This window comes from Triplophysa rosa, linkage group LG23, assembly GCF_024868665.1.
Source record: "Triplophysa rosa linkage group LG23, Trosa_1v2, whole genome shotgun sequence".
Lineage (NCBI taxonomy): Eukaryota > Metazoa > Chordata > Actinopteri > Cypriniformes > Nemacheilidae > Triplophysa > Triplophysa rosa.
In genome coordinates, this window is record NC_079912.1 from 14022604 (window position 1) to 14046645 (window position 24042).

General features: G+C 37.7%; 1 protein-coding gene and 1 long non-coding RNA gene across 2 annotated transcripts in view; one reads left to right on the forward strand and one right to left on the reverse strand.

Annotated features, from left to right (window-relative positions):
- LOC130546779 (epidermal growth factor receptor-like) overlaps window positions 1-23038 on the reverse strand; it is a 28998-nt gene extending 5960 nt beyond the window's left edge. The window contains exons 1-20 of the mRNA XM_057322220.1: window positions 22739-23038; window positions 11132-11283; window positions 10797-11004; window positions 9913-10038; window positions 9771-9839; window positions 9562-9680; window positions 9050-9191; window positions 6686-6802; window positions 6017-6143; window positions 4717-4790; window positions 4489-4579; window positions 3430-3632; window positions 2988-3120; window positions 2714-2804; window positions 2368-2525; window positions 1981-2019; window positions 1180-1321; window positions 973-1095; window positions 788-886; window positions 446-631 (exon numbers count right to left, since the gene is read on the reverse strand). Of these exons, the coding sequence (XP_057178203.1) occupies window positions 446-631; window positions 788-886; window positions 973-1095; window positions 1180-1321; window positions 1981-2019; window positions 2368-2525; window positions 2714-2804; window positions 2988-3120; window positions 3430-3632; window positions 4489-4579; window positions 4717-4790; window positions 6017-6143; window positions 6686-6802; window positions 9050-9191; window positions 9562-9680; window positions 9771-9839; window positions 9913-10038; window positions 10797-11004; window positions 11132-11283; window positions 22739-22850 (2511 nt within the window). The 5' untranslated portion in view covers window positions 22851-23038. The remainder of the gene's footprint in view (window positions 1-445; window positions 632-787; window positions 887-972; window positions 1096-1179; window positions 1322-1980; window positions 2020-2367; window positions 2526-2713; window positions 2805-2987; window positions 3121-3429; window positions 3633-4488; window positions 4580-4716; window positions 4791-6016; window positions 6144-6685; window positions 6803-9049; window positions 9192-9561; window positions 9681-9770; window positions 9840-9912; window positions 10039-10796; window positions 11005-11131; window positions 11284-22738) is intronic.
- Window positions 13207-15627, forward strand: LOC130546781 (uncharacterized). Its single transcript, XR_008961812.1, has 2 exons — window positions 13207-13635; window positions 14490-15627. It is a non-coding gene; the product is annotated as an uncharacterized LOC130546781 (long non-coding RNA).
- Window positions 23039-24042: the final 1004 nt, after the last annotated feature.

Below are 24042 nucleotides of genomic sequence, written 5' to 3' on the forward strand. Positions count from 1 at the left end.
AACTACTAGCAATATTTCCACCAAACTTATACAAATATAGGCTACTGTAAATGTTTTTATTTGCAGAAAATGAAAACTGGAGAAACAGGTGAAAATAAGAGAAAAGTGTATTTTTTCATACCTCAAATACTGCAAAGAAAACAAGTTCAGGTTCACTTTTAAGCAATGCAACAGTCATATTTGTACATTTAGAAAAAGGCCATAAATTATTTTTTTAATGTGATTTATTCAGCGGCTGTATGTGTCTTGGTGCTTCTCATTATTGATGTATTTTGAATTTCATATAAATATGTGAGCTTGTCTGTGAAAACCCGAAGTTTTATCATTTAATTATGAGATTCAAAGTTTGATTTCAAGCATTGATAGTACTATGATTTTAATCTTTGACATGTTCGTACTCAGTCAATATTAAACATACCAAGATGATTTTTTCACAGAAACTCACCTTGGCGATCTGCACGCACCAGTTTAACAGCATCTGTGAGCCGATATTGTCTTTATTCTCCCGTATGTAATCCAGCAGGCAACCGTAAGGCATAATCTGTGTTACGAGCTGAATGCTGGACGTGAGACATATTCCCAACAGACGACACACGTGAGGGTGATCAACGCTGGCCATCACGTAAGCCTCCTGAAAATCAACAAAATAAATCTCTTATACAGGCAATGGTCATTTATATGCTTGAGCAAAATATCTGTATGTGCCCAAAGGAAAATTTTATTGCTCTTTCATAGATCAGGACATTTGATGGATTAATCGCTTGTGTTTTACAGTAAGTATACGCACATCAAAGATCTCTTTGTTGGCTTTGGGAGATGTAACTTCTCTTAAAACTTTGATAGCAACAGGAATTTTCACATCCTCTCCATCTGGGATCCACAAACCCTACGAGAAAAACAGGTGTCGTTCTGGAACTAGTAGATTTATTGAACAACTATAGTGTTTATTTGGTTAGTTAAGCACAAATGTACCTGAAACACAGTGCCGAAGGCTCCAGATCCGAGCACTTTAATTGTCTTAAATTCTGTTTCCTTTAGGATGCGCAGAAGTGCCTGGTTAGGGGCTTCGCCGCTTGGAGTGAGAGGTTGAACCAGCTGTTGAAAGAGGTAAATATAGTCGAATATGTGTGTTAGTGTATTCAGGTTGTGAGGCGTTGCGTTACTGCAATCGGGCTTTACCTCTCTCTCCTGCAGGAGGCGCCGTAGGGTCCTCTTCCGTCTGATGTGTCTTCGGCGGACAATGATGAAGATGAAGAGCACGAGGACCATGATCAGAAACATGCCACCGACCATACCAGCCGCCACTACAGACGTGTGAGAGCTAGAGAAGAAATATCAATTCATTCAGAGGCTACCCTTACGAAAAAGAAGTTAATTCAAGCGTGCTATTCGTATACTTCTTTTAACCTTTAGTCAACTTTTCATATACTTCTCAGAAATATACTTAAAAATGACACTTACATATACTTGATTTAGACTGACAGAAGTCTATTTGGCCTATACTTGTACTCAATCTTTTGATAGAGATATTCTTAAAAGTGATTTATAGCGTATTATTGCAGCGTATGTATATATAAAGTATGCTTGGCTAGTAGTTATGTCTTATAAACCTCCATGTTTAAGTTTACAATACATAATATAATAGTATACTATAAGAAAAGGTATACTAAAAGTATTAAATTCACTTAAATAAAACTTACAAGTAAACTTACTGCTAGTCTAGTAGATTACTGAGAGTATACTTCAAAGTGTACTTTCATGAAATAAACAATTGTAGTAGTTGCAAACTAGTTATGTAGTTGTAAACTATGTACAAGTCTACGACACTTAAAAGTATACTTTTATAAACTAAAAAGTAGGCTGATTTAGTCCCAAGATGTATTGAAATAGTAGGCTACACTTATAATACAATACAATATGTACTTATTACATATACTTAAGTATATTTAGTAAAATGAGCACAACACAACCATGACATACTTTTTAGGTTCGCAACCTTCCAGTCCGGGTCCACTGCACCTACAACATGAAGATGTGTTGTCATTTTATAAGACGTTACGTGTCTTAATATTTTGTTTAAACCTTTGTTTAAAGGGATAGTTCACACAAAAATGAAAATCCTGTCATCATTTACTCATCCTCATGTCATTTGAAACCTGCATGACTTCCATTCTTCTGCAGAACACAACAGAAGATATTTTGAAGAACGTTGAAAACCAAACAACATTGGACCCCCATTGAACCGCTGAGACATTTCTCAAAATATCTCCTTTTGTGTTCCACTGAAGAAAGAGTCACATACAGGTTACACACGACACAAGGGGTGAATAAAAGACAGCTGAATCCGAATCAGAAACTGCTTCCTACCCCTGCGTGCAGTTGGCATGACATGGCTGGCACTGTCTGTTTTTGTCCAGGTACGTCCACACGAGTTGGTTATTGATGCCGGGCACTCCTTGTGTGCAGCGCACGACGCAGTTTGGCCCGTCTTTAAAGTGAGCACACTCAGAACATTGATCAGCTCCCTTCAATTTGGAGAAAGAGAGAGAATCATATACTGTACGTGTATGAATTGCAACCATTTCACAGATCTGATGCCTTGCCATGAAGTCACACGATTAAATTCATAGGGTTATGGGTTTGTTTAAAACATCACGGTTTATATAGACTGCAGATAAAAATCTTTTAGATGAATTGATGAGGTTTCACATACTGGTCCGTTGCAGCTTTCCGTCCCGTTCAGGATCTTGCATTCTGGGTCACATTCCAAACACACGTCCTCTGATCTGTACTCACGGGGAAATCTGTTAAAACCAGAGCGAATCAAAAATGCCCGTACAAGTTTCCTCACTTTTACATGATAATCTCCTACGGGAGCTGCTTTTATTCTATCTGGAGTATTGCAAATGTCTTCCAGTATAGTAATAAATATTTATTGTGAATTCCAGAAATGGAAGTAGCTTCGACTAAATGATGTTTTGTCTTACCCTTCCAGCAGGTTGCAGTGACTGACACAGCGCCCCCTACGGCTCACATGCAGGCAGGAGAAGCACATGGACGGTCCCGGACCCCAGCAGCCCTCTTCTCCACACATGCTATCACAGGTGCTGTTCTGCTGCACTAAACACACACACACACGCACGCACGCACGCACGCACGCACGCACGCACACACACACACACACACACACACACATTCTGTTTCAATATGTTTCATTCAATACATATTTTGCATATATTATATATTTTACAAATTTGACTTTGTGGTCAATACCGACCTTGCCGTCCACAACTCTTTTCACATTTGTATTATTGTTTAGTTGTGTGATGTCTTGTACGTGACTGTATGTTTTTTTTAACTGTAGAGGAAAATCAATGTGTTCTAATGCATCTGTTTCACACCGTCAGACTACAGAGGTTTTTCTCTCACCACAGCTGTCCATGGCTGAATTGTTGATGGTTTTTATGCGCTGTTTCTCTGATTTAAACAGCTTCTGCCAGTAGCTGCCGTCCACATAACACATGTTGGGGTTATTCTTAATGACCACGTCACCATCGCTGATCTCCTTCAGAGAGCGCAGGCCGAGATACTCCAGGTGCGGAGTGTTCAGAGCGGCGAAACTGACAGTACCCCTACGAGAAAGAGAGAGACAGAGAGTAAGAGAAAGAGTTACTGTACACAGGCAACCACAAATCATTTAGTTGTACGTATCTTGATGTCCACGGTAACTGTAAATACCGTGACACTGGTGTTTCCAAAACATCACTGTTTGTTTTCGAGCAGCAATCATTATGAATTACACCTCAAATTTTGCGGTGTACTTTTGCTGTGCGAGTATTATTTATGCACTTAGAAACTGAAGAGAATTACAGTGCATTATACATTTGATTAGTATTATGTTTTTCTGGTATCCGAACCCTTGCCCTTGCTGTTGCAAGCATCATGTTCAGCTACAAAAACTTTTTAAATAGATTAAATGGATGATTTTTGGTTATTGGTTATTAAAGGGATACTTCACCCAAAAATTTAAATTCTGTCATCATTTCCTCGCCTTTGAGTTGTTCCAAATCTGTATAAATGTATTTGTTCTGATGAACGCAGAGAAAGATATTCTCATCTTTTCAAAAAAGATCATTTTTGGGTGAACTATCCTTATAAGATCAAGTCACGCAGTATGTAGGAGACAGAATATCCTAAAGATTTTGAGGCGGGATAGTTTGATTTGGGACAGCAAGCATAGTCAGTCGTGGCCTGGTGGTTAGGGAGTCGGACTCGTAACCAAAAGGTCGCCAGTCCGATTTTCAGTTCCAGCAAGTTTTTCAGTTCCTAACCCCGGTTTGTTCCCCGGGCGCTGCAGGAATGCTCCGGGTGTGTGTGTTCACTAAAATGCAGAGGTCACATTTCGGGTATGGGTCACCATATCTGTCAAATCACTTTTTTTCATAGAGACCCCAGCAACATTTGAATTTAATGTTAGACAAAACTTACAGTTGTTTGGTTCGTCCTCTGATAATTTCCAGGTTTTCAAAAGGGCTGAGTGACTTCAGATGTGCTGGCCAGTCCTGAATGAGCAAAAATCCTGAGAGAAATGAGAAGCATTAGGGATCTGCCACCCAATATCATGCCTACAGTCAAAAAAACATTCCTACCAGGCCAAGTTGATCACCTTAGAGATTTATTATAATTATTATGTTACGAAATTGACATTAAGTTTACCTGAAATTTCCTTTACTGTCTTGAAATAGTCTAGTTTTGCAGGGTCCATGCTTGGGGTGTTTGTAAAATGGTCCCTTCAAAAAAAAAAACTGAAATTACTGTAAGCCAGATGGGTAAAATATGTATCTTAAAGGGGGGGGGTAAATTCAATTTCATGCATTATGACTTCTTTACACTGCTAAATGTGCTGTCTTCTCATGCTTAACATGGTCAACTTGTCAAAAACAAGTCGGGCGTATGAGTAGTATTTCTGTGCTTGATACACTCCGGCAGGGTTCGTACGGGTTTCAGAAAGTTTTTTTTTAACATGAATTTCCGTTATGTAACAAGGGTTCTTAGTTCCTTATTGGACAATTCTCCCAGAAAAGCACGCCCACGCGTCATTCGGCAAGAGAAAAGTTCAGCTGTGTATGTTTGTTCACGGCATTTCAGTGATGAATGTTATATAAACGGTGGATATAACGCTGGATTTGGAGATGGTTTGAAACTGATAGATGGCGCTGTCCCAGCGCTAAAAGATGCCGGACATGGACATGAACTGCAAACTAAGTCATATGCCCGTGTTTTGTTGGCAATAGGCGCGTACGTGCATACCATAAACATAAAATACATAAACAACAAAAATGTATAGTTAATCAACAGTTATGCAGGGATAATGCAACGATGTATTGTGTGCTCGTACTGTAGTTCCGCTCCCTACACGCATTCAGGAGGGTCGACTTTTTTCGGAAATAATTGTACAGCTGTATCTGTCTTTTATTAATGTGATCAAACGAAATACTCTTCGAAGATATTAAGTATGCAATACTACTCTATAGCTACTTAAGATTCATATGAGATTGGCAGAAACTGCGTGTTACCTCCGCTTTAATAAATTTAAATACACAGTATAATAAGATGAAATATCATAAAAATAAATACAAATCTATTATATATTATTTAAAGAAAGTAAATATAAATAATAAAGAATATTGTACTATTGTAATATGTCATTTGAAATATATAATATAAAGTTTATTTGACATAACATGAAATATATAGCATAAAAATGTATGTAGGCTACAGATTAACTATGAAATGTAGCATAATATATATATATATATACTGCATATATATATATTCAATATATAATAAAGATATATAGCCTAATAATATATAAAATGATTATATAGCATTAAAAATATGAAATGTATAGCATAAAATGATATAATATAGCATAAAGAATATGAAATAAATATCATGAAAATTAATATGTAGCATAAAGAAGTAGACTGCAATTTGGAGGATTATAAACACTCACCCTTGAAAAGTCGTCTTCATTATTGTAATATGGCCATTTATTTTAGTGCAGTTAATAAAAGAATCGATATTAGTGGCGTTGATGGACATGACACGCACAAGAGCTCCCATTCCAAGACCATTGCAGACTAAACAAAAAGATTTCCAAATTAAACATTCCATTTTTAATGACATGTTTATGATAATATATTAAAAATGAATAATGGCATGGATAGAATAATTGTAACACTACACATAAGGGGAAGAACGATGCCACAACAGGAGACGGTGCAAAGGGTATATTTAATCCAAAAACCAAGAATCCAAAAGAGTAAATCCAAAAAAGGGGTAACAGGCACAAAAAGGGAATCCACAAAAAGGTATAATCCAACTGGTAAGAAACATGCAACAAGGAGAACTCAGAAACACAGGAGGGTCGGCACTAGACAGTAACGGAAATAACAACTACATCTGACACTGGGGAATACACAGGGCCGGGTACATATAGTGTCCAAGTAATGTGAATCAGGTGCGGGTGTAATCATGATGAGTGCAAGGGATGATGGGAATTGGAGTTCATGAGTGTCAATAGTCCGGTGAGAGTGAATGGGTGATTCTGGGAGGCGGAGTTCTGGAGGGGGTGTGGCTGATCGCTGAGGAGAGTTTGTTATAATAATCTAATGTTGCTGACCTTTCGGACACAAGCCGTCGCATTTTTTGCACTTCCTAATTCCGTTCTCCTCCACTTCATGCATGTTCCCGCCGCACGTCCGGACACAGGCGACTTGATCGGCCACCACGAAGTTGTCTAAAAGATAAAAAACTGAAACGTTATTGCTCCTATAATTCTTTTTTATTATTCAGGAGACGTAAGTTCAGTTATATATCCATTGTGTCTGTCGGCCTTTCTGTGTGTCTGTACAAAAACAATTTCATGTGAAATATTATATTGAAATCTTTGCATAGTTGTACATAAAGATGAGTACAATGTTGAGATCTTTGCCTAAAATAGTCTAGTAAGAGAACCCAGTTCTTTGTTGACATATATCCTATTGTTTTATCTGGGTGTGTCTTTGCTGCTGTATTTGAAAACAAACCTGCTAAAGAACTAATTGGTCACAATTTGCTAGTTGCACAAGATGGCGCAGGTGAGCTTTTGGGACACCAGAGTCGGCAGAGTCATTTCCAGTCGTATTACATTTTACATTACATTTAGTCATTTATCAGACGCTTTTATCCAAAGCGACGTACAGAGTAGGGGAAAACAGTAGAAGCAATCTGTGCAACAAAAGAACAACAATGCATAGGTGCAGTACAACTGGTCTCAGTCAGCCTATCACAGTGTACGAAGCTAAGATTTTTATTTTTTGGGGGGATAGGAAAGTAGAAAAGAAGTAGAAGACTGTACTAATGGGTCAGATGTTGGGTCAGATGTTGATGGAAGAGATGTTTTTAGCCGATTCTTAAAGACTGCTACAGAATCCGCTGATCTTGTGGCAAGAGGGAGATCATTCCAGAGTCGTGGAACACATTCGGAGAAAGTGTATGAGAGTGATTTTTTCCCTTTGTGGGACGGCGCCACAAGACGTTGTTCGATTGCAGAGCGTAGGGATCTGGCGGGTACATAAGTCTGAGCAGAGATTTGAATTGGATGCGAGCAACTATAGGGAGCCAGTGCAACCTAACGAAGAGAGGAGTGACGTGCGCTCTCTTCGGCTTGTTGAAGACCACTCTTGCCGCTGCATTCTGGATCATCCGAAGAGGTCTGGTTGTACAAACTGGAAGACCAGCCAGTAGAGCATTGCAATAGTCCAGTCTGGACAGGACAAGAGCCTGGACAAGAATTGCGCAGCATGCTCAGACAGGAAAGGTCTAATTCTCCTAATATTGTAGAGGATGAATCTACAGGACCGGGTGGTGCTGGCAACATGATCAGCAACGTTCAGCTGATCACCAGTTACCACTCCCAGGTTTCTGGCCATTCTGGAAGGAGTAATGGTTGATGAACCTAGTTGGATGGAAAGGTCGTGCTGAGTTTTCTGGTCGGCCGGGATCATGAGTAGTTCAGTTTTTGCAAGGTTCAGCTGCAGGTGATGGTCCTTCATCCAGAGTGAGATGTCATTCAGGTATGCTGAGATGCGCTCAGAGACCGTCGGATCATTAGGCTGAAATGACAGGCGGAGCTGTGTCATCCGCATAGCAGTGATAGGAAAAGCCATGTTTCCAAATGACAGAGCCTAGGGACGTTGTGTATATGGAGAAGAGCAGCGGTCCAAGAACTGAGCCCTGGGGTACCCCTGTACTGAGATGCTGGGACTCAGAGACCTCACCTCTCCAGGATACTCTGAATGACCTATCCAAGAGGTAAGACTCGAACCACCGTAGCGCCGCTCCAGAGACACCCATAGTCTTGAGAGTCGACAGGAGGATGTGGTGGTTGACAGTGTCGAAAGCGGCAGATAGATCCACGAGGATGAGCACAGATGATTTAGAGGCCGCCCTTGCCAGTCTCAGGGCTTCGATGACTGAGAGCAGTGCTGTCTCGGTGGAATGACCGAATTTGAAACCAGACTGGTTGCTGTCCAAGAGGCTGTGTGAGAAATGAGGAGAGCTGGTCAGCTACCACACGCTCAAGGGTTTTTGCAATGAAGGGGAGGAGAGATACTGGTCTGTAGTTTCCTAGCAGTGCAGGACACTGTATGGGAAGAGGAGGATTTTTGGCCAGCAAATATGGGTGGTTTTTTTTAGACAAAAATTAAAGTAATATATAAGCGTTATGACAGATCCTCTTTATATTGCTGAGCACTTCGTTAAGCCAGAACAACTCGATAGTGTTATATGATCGGAAATTAGTCTGCGGATTTCGCAAAAGCTCACCTGCGCCATCTTGTGCAACTAGCCCATTTGTGCCTTCGGATAAAGTAGGTGGTTGTTATATCAATAATACTGATGATGTTATCATGAAATAACTTTAGAGTATTTAATCGTAAAGGTTTTAACATCGTGTATGATATGCATTGATTTTAGGTCACAAATGTATGAAAGACAAACTTACAAGGGCACCTCTTAACACACGTTGCTCCAAAATTGTACTTTCCGGCAGGATTGGGAACAAGTTGGTGAGTGTTTGGGTTGTACACCATTGGACGTGGACATTCAGCCTTACACATGCCCTCATCCTGAAAATCTCTGCAGGCCTGCAGAAAAAAAAAACATTGATAATTATAAAAATATTTGTTTTTGGCATTAATGCATTCAACAGGTGCCTTTATCCAAAGCGATTTACAATGCATTTACATTATAATTCTACTGAGCTTAAACAGAACGTTCATCCAAAACATGAAAATTCTTTCATCATTTATTCACCCCCATGTCATTCCAAACCTGTATGACTTTCTTTCTCCTGCAGAACACAAAAGAAGATATTTTGAAGAACGCTGGTCGTCAAACAACATTAACCCTCATTGACTTCCATTGTATGAACACAATATATTACAATATATCTGTGTTCCAAAGAAAGAGTAACATACATGTCTGAAAAAACATTTAAAAGACTCAAGCACGCACCAGACAGTCTGTGTCTCTAGGTCCGGTGCAGCCTGCGGCACAGTGCTCATTGCAGCAGTCGATGGGTTTGGGCCCTTTGCATCTCCGTGAGCACTGCTCGGCACAGTTCAACCGAGTCACTGACAGCGAAACACAAAAGCACATTAAAAACACAGGTAGTTCACTCACTAAAAGACATCGTTGAACACAAAATATGAGTTTGAATTTACAGGTTTGGCAGTTCTCTGGTCCTGGAGCCCAACACGATCCGTTAAAGCATCCTGGATCACAACGTCTGCCTAAAACACAAGAAGAAAATATTCATCTACAGTAAGTTGTTCTTGTTAAAACATTTACGAAAGTTTGACTTACAATGAACGTCCGTCCTCCTGGAGAAGTTCACATCAATGTTACTCTGTACGATGTCCAACCACTGTATAGTCTCCGCATTGCAGAGCAAATCATTATGGGAAATTTTAACTCCCCCTTTGAGAATTTCTGCCACACAAGGAGAGAGAAATGAACATTTGACGTGTCGTTGTAACATAAAATACTATGGAAAAGGCAGTTGCATATTGAACAAAATGATCAAATTTGTGTAACGGTAGGTTCACACCAAACGCGAAACATTCCTCGCTTTATATTACTCGTGGGATTACTTGGTTTTATTTGTGCGACTGATGCGGAAAAACATGCGACGGAGAGTGTCTTCATGCATCCAGACGTCTCAATGAGCTTCTCGTGCGAAATCCCCGTTCGAGTTGACATTTTTCAACTTGTGCGAAGACGCGAATGAGACAAAATCACTACAATCGCACCGGCCTAATACGCATCATTTGCATCGCATCTTTGCTTTGACTTTGTGTGAAATTTACTCGTGCAGTTAAATTCGCTTTTGGTGTGTACACAGCATAAGCCTATAAATGTTATTTTATTGTCATTTATTAGGCAAATAACAAACTGAAACAACTTTAATTCAGTCTTTCACGTTTTTAGACCTAAATTTGAGCCGGCACATTCAACTTCTCTCAGAGTTCGGAAATGACTGAAGCAAAACTTTTAACCATTAAAACTTACTTTTTCTATTAAGGACTGTAAATAAATAACTGCAATGGGCCATCTGAATAAAAATAGCAAAAAGGATATTTTAACATTTAAAAGTACTGTGACTAAAGAGCTTACACGTACTGTACCGGTGGATTAACCATTACACAAACACACAAAATGTGAACATAAACGTCGCATCTTCTTTGTACCTGTGAGACTTCTCAATGGGAGCTCTCTCAAGCCGCTGGTGATGCTGCTGTTCTCTGAAGATTCATTCCTGTGGTAGTTGGCCATCACGGCCAGGGCGTATTTGTCATCAAAGAGAGAATGGCCACGAATGAGCCGCAGGTTTACCAAAGGTATCACGCTCACATAGTTTAGTCCTATTAAAACGTAGCCACCGACTTCCTCGATGCTCTGTGGGTATATAATGAAAATATCATTTAGTCAGGACCCTTGAAACAGGTTCATACAATAATTCATTGTGCTTATTTAAAGGTTTTATGAAAATCTAGACTACAGTACATCTAGTGGTGTCACATACCCTAAGAAAGGAGAGGTCGTGGTAGTCTTGAATGTAGGTTATCTCCAGGTTCTCTAGCACTACTGTACAGTTACTGTACATCCGTACCATGGTCCTGTAATGGTCATCTGGTTGGGCTAGTAGAGTGAGCTTATTACTGGTTCCCTGACATACTGTGATATAAAACACACAAATTCAGATATGCAAATAATATCAGAAATGACATGAAATAAACAATCCTCATTCAGATCCCTTGAGCAGTCAGTGTTTGTATGTCCTGTATGTCTGACAATGTGTCACATTTCATGAGAAACGCATAAAAGTCACACCCCACAAAAATAAAATGAAACATCTCACATCCATGCTACATATTGATCAGGCTAGAATAGAAATAAACAATAAACTAAAGCATTTATTGTAGTTTATTTTAGTGGATTAATTCCCTTTTTTTATTTTAATACGCTTTTCACAATTTATTAAGCATCTTTGTCTTTAAGCTCCAGTGAGCAAGACTAAAGCCCAAAGTACAGTCCGGCCGTCCGCATGCCGTAATTTTCGCCATCAGGAGGGTCTGCGGTCGTTCGTGCAGCCCAATTTTTGAGACCGCGTACAACAGCGCATGCACGAAAAAATGTTGAATCGGCCGAGTCCACTAGGTGACGTACTGCGCATGTGCACGAGACGGTTAACTATACACGGGCCTTAAAGGGATAGTTCACCCAAAATTGAAAATTCTGTCATCATTTACTCACCTTCGAGTTGTTCCAAATCTATATAAATTTCTTTGTTCTGATGAACACAGAGAAAGATATTTGGAGGAATGCTTGTAACTAGGGATGTAACGATTCACCGTGAGCCGGTTGAAAATCGGTTGTAATGAGCAACGATTCAAATCGGTTGAGGCTTGAACTGAATCGCGATACATTTTTTGAACAGCAGGGGCCGCTATTTTCACTGCAAATCTAAACGTGGATGCTGATATTTCTTAAATGCAAAAAAATCCAAGAAAAGCACATACAGTATTAGTTTGTTTATATTAAAGAGACTTTTTCTATTATTAATTTGTTATAAAATTGCAGTTTAGCTTTGTTATTTGAAATAAAACATTATTTTATCATACAAAGAAACGTGAAGCATTTAAGAAATAATGCAAGGGAAGTTGTTCATTTCTAATTTGTTTCAACTCATTTTTTCAAAATAAATCGTGAGTAAATCGTGACTAAATCGCATCGTGAGATCAGAATCGTGACTCGCATCGCATCGTGAGCTGAGTGAATCGTTACATCCCTACTTGTAACCAAACAGATCTCGACCCCCATTGACTCCCATAGTAGGAAAAAATACAACGGTAGTCATAAGTGCCCCAGAACCGTTTGCTGTCCTACATTCTTCAAAATGTCTTCTTTTGTGTTCAACAGAACAAAAAAAGGATAAAGTAATTTTTCCTACTATGGGAGTCAATGGGGGGCAAAATCTGTCTGGTTAAAAGCATTCTTCCAAATATCTTTCTCTGTGTTCATCAGAACAAACAAACTTATACACATTTGGAACAACTCAAAGGTGAGCAAATGATGACAGAATTTTCATTTTTGGATGAAGTATCCCTTTAAAAAGATTATGGCAAGCAAAGAGGAACTACATGCAATTCTATACGGTCTGACTAAAGTGTCAATATTACTTAGATGCAGATCACATATTAATAAGTAAACTGTGTAGATTATTTGATAGGAAATGAGCAAATAATGTAAATATGTGTTTACATCTATAGTGTAAATCAATTACATATAATTTCTTAAACAGTTTACACAGCGATATTTGCCGAGTCTCAAATACATTCATCATGGCACATTAAAGGGATAGTTCACCCCAAAATGAAAATCCTGTCATTGTTTACTCAACCTCTTGTCATTTCAAACATAAGTGACTTTCTCGCTTATGCAGAACACAAAAGAAGATATTTTGAAGAATGTTGGTAACAGAACAACGGCGGTATCCATTCGCTTCTATTGTATAGACACAAAACCAATGCAAGTGAATGGGTACAGCAGTTGTTTGGTTACCAACATTCTTCAAAATATCTTCTTTTGTGTTCTGCAGAAAAAAAAGAATGTCATACAGGTCTGAAAGCACAAGAGGGGGCGAGTAAGTGATGACAGAATTTTCATTTTCGGGTGAACTATTTAACCCCAAAAACTGCATCTCTTGCATTATAGTGGACCAGCATGGTGATAAAAATAACAACATTTAATGTCATTTAAAAAATCACGTGTGGACGTACACAATTTTTATGACATTGAGCACCTGCCTTATACACAAATGTAATATGAATCTCTGTGTCTCTCCTGTAATGTAGGTGTTGAATTCCTGTCGACTCTGCAACTTTATGTCTCATCTCTCGATGGTAAAGCAAACTCTAGGGGTGTGGAACACTGTGAATCAAGAATGTGGTTCACCGAGGCTGGGAAATATTGCACACGAGTGTTGCTCAACTTCAGAATCGGTGTAACTCTCGGCCCCCACGTGCAGTAAGTAGATTGTGATTCAAGTTAATGCTTGTTGCATGATTCAATGGATAGTTTTCAAAAAAAAAAAAAATCTTTTATCATTTACTTTCTTCTGCAGAACAGAAAATAAGATATTTTGAAGAAGGTTGGTAACCAAACAACACTGGCCCTCATTGACTTTCATTATATGAACACAAAACCACTGAGACATTTCTCAAAATACCTTATATTGTGTTCCACAAAAAAAGAGTCATATTCAGGTTTTAAACGGGCGAGGTTGTCATATAAGTCCTAGTCTCGCGTAGCCAGACCTTCATACTGAAGGTCTACCTTGCATACTTTTAAGAATTAAAGGGATAGTTCATCCAAAAATGAAAAATCTGTCATCATTTACTCACCCTCAGGATGTTTCAAACCTGTATACATATATTTGTTCCAATGAACACTGAGAAAGATATTTGGAAGAATGTTAGCAATTTTCAGTTCTGTAACATCATCCATTACCATAGTAGGAAAACAAATATTGTATTTTTTTGTTCTGTTGAACACATAATGAGATATTTTGAAGAATTTAGGAAAACAAAGAGTTCTCGGGCACCTTTGACTACCATTTAATTATTCCTACTATGGTAGTCAATGATGTCCCAGAACTGAAAATGACTAACATTCTTCCAAATATCTTTCTTTGTGTTCATCGGAACAAAGTAATTTATACAGGTATGAAATTACATGAGCGTGAGTAAATGATGACAGGGTTTTCATTTTTGGATGAACTATCCCTTTAAGCGTTCAGTCGATCGTGATGACTTCTTATTGCAACCGATGTAACCACGACAGCTTACAACTTTGATCAGGCGGCTTTGTGTTGTTTCCAGGGGGACCGTTAAAGAACGCGACACGCACGTCTCCCATAAATCCTGTGAAATTCAACCAATCAGATGATGACTTCGAACGTGCTGAAGTGTTTCCAGAAAAGTGTGCCTTCTGCATCAGACGTTCAGCCAACGGTCCGAGGCTGAGACTATACAAGTCCGTTACAAATCGACTTCTTGTGAGCTTTTAGTTTTATCAATTGGCATAAAATCTTGTCTGACAGGTCTGACGTTCCTAAACTCACCGTAAAACAACCAACCCGAACAGAATAGTGTTACAGTATGTAAGTGTAATTGCTTACAGGTAGTTAGCAATAAGCAATCTTATAAACTGTAAACACAAACCAAATCTTTCTTCTAGCATCTTCTGTTATTGCAACATCCGTCAGCTCTCTGGGATCATGTAATCAAATCTGTGAAGGGTTAAGATGGTCTGGACCAGCAAACACTGTTAAGACATGCAGCTCTTTCATCAAATACCTTCTGCAAACCCAGCACGTCTACATTCATCAGTGTCAGTGTTCAGAGTTTCTCATGATGATAAAATAACACCAGGTGCCCAAAACTGATGAAATAACGAGCATTGACTTTTTCACTGACTGGAGGGCAGATTTCAGTTAAAGATTGAGAAAGTGCCTTTAGGTTGTAACCCTGAACATTCCTTTCAAAAACCCCTACAATTTCAGAAAAGCGTAAGATTATGAAGCATGCAGGTGGTGGAGGTTCAGCAGTAACGCCTCGGGGGAAAGCCTGAACCAGAGGATATGACTGAACAGGTCGTTCGGTGAAACAGAAACATTTATGGGAACGTCAAACTGTCTATGCGTCACAGTCAGGAAATGCAGGGCAACATTCTGACAGAGATAAACCCTGCGTGTTTTATTTTCTGCTACTGGTGCAAAGCACGAGCGACTGTTATCAAGACCTGATCAGTCCGGACAAACACTAGAAGAGACTTACGCAACTGCAACGTAAAAAAAAATCTATATGTCAATCATTCATGACGCTAGGAAAATATGACTGAAACAAAGTTACCTTGTATTTTGTCTTCCTCATATACAGCAACAAGACAGTCACACAAGTTTTCTAATGATGAAATAATATGGTCCATTGTTCATGTGATGAATTACACATGTGGTAACTCGACTAAAAACAAAATTACTTCTAAAGTTTAGCACAATTTATTGTGATATATTTTGTTATCTAGCCCTTGTAGATTTAAACGCATGCATTAGCAGAAACATCATGCATATGTGGATTATCTTCTTTATTTAATTGGGTGCTGAGGGAAATTTTCATATTTACTTTTACAAGGTCATTGGGTTATTCTCATGCTTTTTCTGTATTGATTACCTTTGATGCTTTTTCTCTTTCACTCTCTGAGCAATTTATGTATCATTTTCTGACAGTTTTCTTTTTGTTTTCATATTCTTTGGAGGAAAGAGTTTAACTTTGAAATCTTTAATGTACCAGTTTTCATTTTAAGCTAAACTATCCTTTAACTTAAACATTTCTGTAATAGAGAGAGTTCATCCAACAATGACAATTATTGCATCATTTACTCACACTCATGTCTTTGTAACCCTTTAGAATGTTGGTATCATTGATTTGCATTGCATGGACACCTAAACCACGGAGACATTTCTCAAATTATCTTGGTACAGGTTTTGATGAACCACATGAGGGTGAGTAAATAATGACAGAACTAGTCTTTTTGGGTGAACTATCCCCATCTGTTTACACCCCTGGTTGGCTGTGTGGTTTGGCTGTTGGGCAAAATCTTGTAGCAGTATGTTGTGTCACTGGGTGGTTGTCTGACAGCTCTCATTTACACTCACAAACACATTTTTATTTATAAACAAAAAAATCTGCTGTATTTACAAACTATGTATATATTAGGGCTGTCAATAGATTACATTTTTTTAATCGTGGGTGCGATTAATCGCACACGTATAGTGAAATTAAACACACTGTTTATTTTGTTTAACATGTTTATTTTAGTGCTGTCAATCGATTAAAAAAATAAACAAACTAATCACACACAGCATTTTTGTTTTTAAATATATTTTTTATTCTAATAGTAATTTTATCTCCAAATTAATGTAGAAACAACACATTTCTTTAACAGCATCATTTTATGAATGAAAGCCAACATTCTAATAGGTAGGAAATATAAAGAAAATAAATAAAGTTCTCAAACACTTCACAGTCTTTACTGCTAAATACATGAAATACAGAAGAATTCTCATTAAAGCTACAAAATCACATTGATTTCTTCTTTTCTTTTGTTCTTTGATTAACATTAGACACAAGAATCACAGCAACACGTTCTCTAAGCCGGTCTAATGAGCTTCCTATTTTCACTACTCTTTGCATTCATTTAAGACTTTATTTAACTCGTTGAAGACTGTGCTTGCGAAAATACTCGACAAAATGTGCTTTCTGGCATAATCTTGTGTGTTTTTGTTCATTCAAGCACGAAAGAGAAGTTAATACTGATGCGCTGTCTGACAGATTCTGACGCAGACTTTATACCAGACGGGACCGCTGTCGCGTTGCGTTGAGCCGTGTTCCACAGCCAGAAACTATCAATCTATACTGGATGTGTCAATATAACCATTTCAAATCACGCCTAGACAATGATGACAGAAAAAACGGGTGTTGCGTTAATGGCGTTAAATATTTTTAACGTGTTAATCTGAAAAAATTAATTGCATGCATTAACGGGTTAACGTTGACAGCCCTAGTATATATATATATATATATAATATAGCCTATATATATAGGCTATATTTTAATACTATATATCGAGGGGTGAAAAGGAGCCAGGGGGTGAAATGGAGATAAATGAATCGTTTGGTTCTAAAATGAGAAAACTCCATTAAAATTAATGTTTTTTATTATGTTATCATGTTTTTGTGTTATACTGTGTTAGTTAGCTGTATTTTTCGAGTTGTTATGGCCTAAATCAAAACAAACCAACTGCAGTTTGATATAAATTGGAATGCACAATAAAAAACATGATTTTTGAAATTTAAAAACAGAGTTATCTCATTTTGGAACCAAACTCTTCAAATATTTCAAATGAAAGCCCTCGATGAGCTCTTTCTACTGCCGAAATGACAGAAATCTTAATCAATTTGGAGTTTTGAAAGATTAAAATCAATACACAAAGTCAGATCAAACTTTTTTTTGTTCTGGCCCTGTAAACTTGATGAAACGTCACTTACGCTCTGGTTCACTTCTCACCCCTCGATATATTTTCTTCATACTACAGTATATACAGTATATATATATTGAGTTTGGAATATATCCAGGTAATTCCACGTAACTTTGTTTTTTAACAAGTGTAAATGTATCTGAACATTGTGTACGAGTAAACACTGCAGTTCTATTTTAGTTTTCAGAGTAAGTGTTGCAAAATGTATTGATCCGCATGAGCACCAAAAGTCAACAGCAGTTGACATAATGGATTCTGTTTTTCAATTGAAAAGGCATTCTAGAAACACCTGTATGGAAAATCTTATTTCAATGTTGATTGATACATGACAGGACGTATTGAAATATGTTAGCTTGTGAAAACCGGTTTGAAACCAAAATTAAGATGAGTAAAGTTAGATGATATTCCAATTTATTGGGTATTAGGTAAATCCATAAAGATTATACTGGAATTTTGAAATCATTGTAAATTTTGCTAACAGACTTAACAGATGTCAACATGATGCTTTTAGTGCCCATACAGTAGGATTAAAAAAAGAAAGATCATTGGCTTTTAATAATACTCTCACAAGCTTTTTCCATCTTAAAGGGACAGTTCACCCAAAAATGAAAATTCTGTCATCATTTACTCACCCTCAGGTTGTTCCTGTAAAAAATTGTTTGTTCTGCCAAACACAAATGAATATATTTGGAAGAATGTCAGTAACCAAACAGATCTCATCCCCCATTTAGCCTACTGCCATATAGGGAAAATAAATACTATGGGAGTCAATGGGGGATGAGATCTGTTGACATTCTTCCAAATATCTGTCTTTGTGTTAGCAGAACAAACTAATTTATACAGGTCTGAAACAATCTGAGTGTAAGTAAATGATGACAGAATTTTCATTTTTGGGTGAACTATCCCTTTAAATGTTGTGTGTTTTTCTAACACGCAGACACTTTGCCTCATGCATTGGCTTTCTTGACTCAACAGAATGTCTATAAGTTATCATTCCAAACAAGAGGCATGTGAATAAAATAGCGACTAATTCAATTGCAGCAAATACGATTTGCAGATGTCTCGCTTCACTGTGTGCATTTTCACCGACAACAGGGTCTGTCTAAATCAAATAAACTAACATATTGTCTATTTGTGACTTCTCCAACAAAATACAAGTGTTGAGCGAACTTTGTTTTCAGGGCAAATCGCTGTCCGCAAAATAACAGCGTGACACAATTACTAGGTTTGGTAAACAAAATACGGCATGTTTTCATGGAAGTCACAAATAAATAATAATAGAATAAAGTTTGCTTGTTTATTTATTTTAGATAAATGTAATGTAAGCAATCATAACATTTATATTTTATTTCATTTATACTTAAGTAACAATTAATTATATTTTCTGAAAAAGATTTAGGGTGCTGTGGTTGCTTGCAAGTATGTTGCTAGGGTGGTTTTGCTGGTTTCCACTTTTTAGCAAGCTTTTAGATTTAAGATAATTTATGTTTCTTTTTATTCATGTGAGTTATACATTCTGAAGTTAGCGTTCTGTTCAAATGTTGTGGTTTCTTTTTGCAAATTCAGCCATCGCTGGTCATTTCTCTTCTGCGGTTGTTTTTAAAATAAACACACTTGCACAGTCTCAAGGCAAAGACCTTGTTTCATTGTTGTTTGAAATTGTACAATCAATGATGAATTGTTTTTCAGGATTATTGTATAAATATAAATAAAAAGTAGCCTATAATGGCACTGAATCTGATATAGATTTTTGTCACGAAATTGGCAGGAAGAACCCAAGCGCAGGCAGGCAGTGAAGGGGTTAACAGATAATATTTATTAAATGAACAAAACAAAGAAAAAAACCCACGAGGGGGTATCAAACAGGAACTAAACTAAGAAAAACAGAAAACAAAAGACTTCCCACGAGGGGGCAAAATGAAAACAAGAACAGTAAAACTAAACTAAATGACACGACCAAACGTCTTAAATAATACAATGAACAAAACTCACAAAACACGAACAGGACAAGGAACAGGACCACGGGTAGCAAGAACACGCGAGACCACGGTACACAGGTACACAGGTACACAGGTACACAGGTACACAGGTACACAGGTACACAGGTACACAGCGCAGTTCACGCAATACAAGAGCACAGGACAAAGAAACAAGAGGGTATATATAGGGAAGACAAATGAGGGATAGACATGGGGCAGGTGTGGGACATTAAACACTCAGGGAAAGATAACGAGGAAACGAGAGGAATGGGGCCAATGACAAGACACTGGAGAGAACGTATATTATTGTCAAACGGACAATAATATGTTTCTCTCCACACATAACCAAAGACTTTGTCATGGCTCTGCTACAGGACCAAGAAAAACATGACTAAGGAAGCAGAGCCATGACAGATTTTGCTATCTATTATCCATCAAAGTGACAATCATTGTTGAATTGTATTTAATTCTAGTTCTGATCTTCAGCGTTTAAAAAAAACAACTTTTGTGACCTTCCCCTAAAAATAAAAGAGCAGGCGTTGAAATGAAAATCAATGAAACATTTCCACTTGACAGATCAATACAACATCAGGCTTAAATGAATGCCTAAAAGTATTTTGACATTTTCAACAATAAAAAATGACTGATGGACTTATGTGTTCATTTAAATTGATTCAATGACTTAAATACATTCAATTTATCCCACATTAGCTGCTGGCTTGGAAGACGATTTAATTTAGATCAACCAATAGTTTAGATTCAATAACGGCAGGAAGAATACAATCCTCTCTTTGGTCACAACATATGATGAGTCTGATGCCTTTGATCAGTGTCATCAGATATTATTTGAATTCTTCTGCGGTCAATAACTATCATGTCAAAGCAGCAATTTAACAGGAATCTTGCTAAGCGAGTGAACTGACGACACGTTTACGGTGAGCCACCTGAATAATAACACACGACGTGGGACATTTTCAATCCTGCCAATTTGTTTCCTGGTAACATCAGAATGCACGTTAAGTATAAAACACAGACGTGATTGTAATGCACCGGCCAAGCATTTTCATTTGCGCTGGCATATTTGAGAGTGTGTTCCCGGCTTGAACACACAGAGCCAAGTCAACGTTGCCAAGTAAATGTTGTGACATATTTTGTCAAACCCTGGGCTTGACTCTGCATGCCACAGTTTCTGAACGATGAAACCCATGCAAGGATGCAACATCAGATAGTGATGGGGTGTTACCATACCCAAACATTTCACATATGGCGAAGGCTAGTTCATCCGCATTCACATCCATTCCAGATAATGATGCTTGATGTGATAAAGATGATAGACGAAATAAGGTCATAAAGTATTTATATGTCGCAATGGCCTTTTCTGAGTGTTGTTACAAGCTTTGGGAATTGGATTCGAGGATGAGACACGGGTTGATAGGTTATGCTGACACACGCACACAGCGGGCCTGTCGCCACAAGACTTTTCTGACTGACAGGTTGTTAAATGTGAAGTGTGTGTTATAAGGTATTTATTTACAAACAGGTTTCTTAGACACTCCGTCTTTCATTGGTCGGGTGCACAGATAACTCCACCCCAAATTCATGCCATAAATCAAGCCAGATGATGTCACCAAAGTGACACTGATTTTTAACAGGATAGAAATAAGTGCAATGAATTCACACCAAGACAGAACAGGAAGTTTGAGCCTTAAAAAAACAAACTTTATTCAACGACTCTGTGTTTCTACCCAGTATTCGATTACTTACAATGAATAATTGAGCTGCTGTCTGCAAGTTGTTGGAGCACAGATTAAACCTATTCATCGAGTTGCCCTGATCACGTCATTAGAAGGTATGATCGAAATGTCCTGAGCAGCACGTGAACATTCTTTCGTTTATGAAAGGTGTGCATTTCATCTGATTTGTAAATATGAAACAAACAACGGTGAAATTAATTAATTTTATTCAATTAATATTGAATAAAATGCATGTGAAGGTCATTTAACGTTTTGGGTTTATCCGTATCTCACCTTTTATAATTGCTTAATACATTTATGATCGTTACGATAAACAATTAACGTTACAATTAAGCATCATTTGCAACTTTTTGTCAATTTTTTTCTAACCTGCTTGGTCACCCAAACAACTCCAGATTAACACAATCGAAATGCATTTAACCCATTTTTGCACAGCAAGTGCCAGTTTCGGTCGCTTCCATCTGCTGTTCATTTCTAAACTGGCACGAAATTTCAAACAGCATGCTAAACACGGTCTTTCCGAGTAGACGAGACCACAGACGTTAGGAGCTCAGACCCCACTCGGTGGGGCAGCTGTCTAGCGGGTCCATCTGCTGGAGTTGAACTCTTGGCCCTCATCCTGTGGTCAGTCGTCTGGGAGCAGGTTCATTAGATATTTTTAAATACCTTTTTCTTTTAGTCTTAATTACCTTCATTACTCATAATACAGATAATGTGAGAGCGACAAAACCACCTGAATTACTAATAATATTTCTAAGTCTGTTTTACTTTAACAAAATATTTAATTAGTTAACCTTAGTTAAGTACAATAGTTAACAACTGAACAATACTTCTACAGTATGTAATCTTGCTTCGTGTGAATTTCTTGTGCTGAAATAGTGGGATTATAACACCTAGTCCTATTAAGCGAATCTGTACTAAAACATTTTTTAAATCTAAAGTTGTATCTGTTAACATTAGTTAATGCACAATGAACAGTTGCATTAGTATTAACTTACATAACTAACAAAAAATAAAGTAAATGTTAACTAATGGAACTTTTTTTGAAAAGTGTTACCAACAGATCTATCTATCTATCTATCTATCTATCTATCTATCTATCTATCTATCTATCTATCTATCTATCTATCTATCTATCTATCTATCTATCTATCTATCTATCTATCTATCTATCTATCTATCTATCTATCTATCTATCTATCTATCTATCTATCTATCTAGTTTCGATAACATGTTTTAAAAGCATAAACACGTAGTACTAAACAAAAACAAACATGCGTTCAACTTCAAGTCACTTACCTTTCCTCTCTGATGCGGAGTAGCACACCGCGCTTATAATCACAAGATAGACGATTCCCCATTCACGTAACACAGTTTGATTCCCACATCGCATCTTTTGCAGTGGGTTCATTTTAAAGCATTATTTCTGATCAACGTTTCCCTTGAATGAACGAAATGAAGCAGGGATAGTTTTCAAGTGACCGGTCCGGTTCACGAGTGCGCGCTCCAGTAGCGCTTCTTCAGCACAGCTGTGCAGTAACGCAGGCGCACCACAACAAGCACGCGCACAATGTGCACGTTACTACGCACTAGTAATTGGTCACTTCTAAAAGTCTAAATGAAAACGTGATATGAAAATGCTTCATTTTCGTTTGAAGAATATCTTACTTTTATTGTAATGTACTTATATGTAATGAACCGAAATGATGTTTAACAGATGTACATATAAAAGGTGATACATGCTTACATAGGCCCTATTTTAAATCTTAACTAAGTTTTAACATATGTCAGTTGAAATGAACAAGTTCTAACGTAAGTAAGGTGGTTTTTAATTGACAAATAAGCTGAATTAAAGTACACCCAGAGTCTAGTATCTGTGGTTAACAACATAAATGCATGTGGCAGAAACTTAAAGGTACAGTTCACCCAAAAATGACAATTCTTTCATTAATTACTCACCCTCAAGTTGTTCCAAACCTGTATAAATTCCTTTGTTCAGTTGAACACAAAAGAAGATATTTGGAAGAATGTCAGTAACCAAACAGATTTCATCCCTGAGTAGTAGGGAAAATAAATACTACGGGAGTCAATGGGGATGAGATCTGTTTGCTTACTGACATTCTTTCAAATATCTTCCTTTGTATTTAGCAGAACAAAGAAATGTATACAGGTTTGCAACAATCTGAGGGTGAGTAAATGATGACCGAATTTTCGATATTGGGTGGAGTATCCCTTTAACTTCCGGTAGACCGCCGCAAAGAATCAATAACGGTTGAGAAGTTTTAATTTAATACAACTAATATACAATAAAATATTAATATCAATTAATATTAAAGGGGTCATATGCGAACACGTGTTTTCTGTGTCTTTGGTGTGTTATAAGTTGCCCATGCATGTATTAGACACGTAAAATTGCAAAAATTAAAGTGTCGGAACAAAAGATGCATTCTATCTAAAAGCGAATGCTCACCTGAAACGCCTCGTGTAACCACACCCCCCACAAATCTACGTCAGTTCGTGGTATGAGTTGACTAAGACCGCCCAAATGTATACGCAAGTAAGGTGGTCGTACCTGTCAGTCGACCAATCACTACGCACTGGTT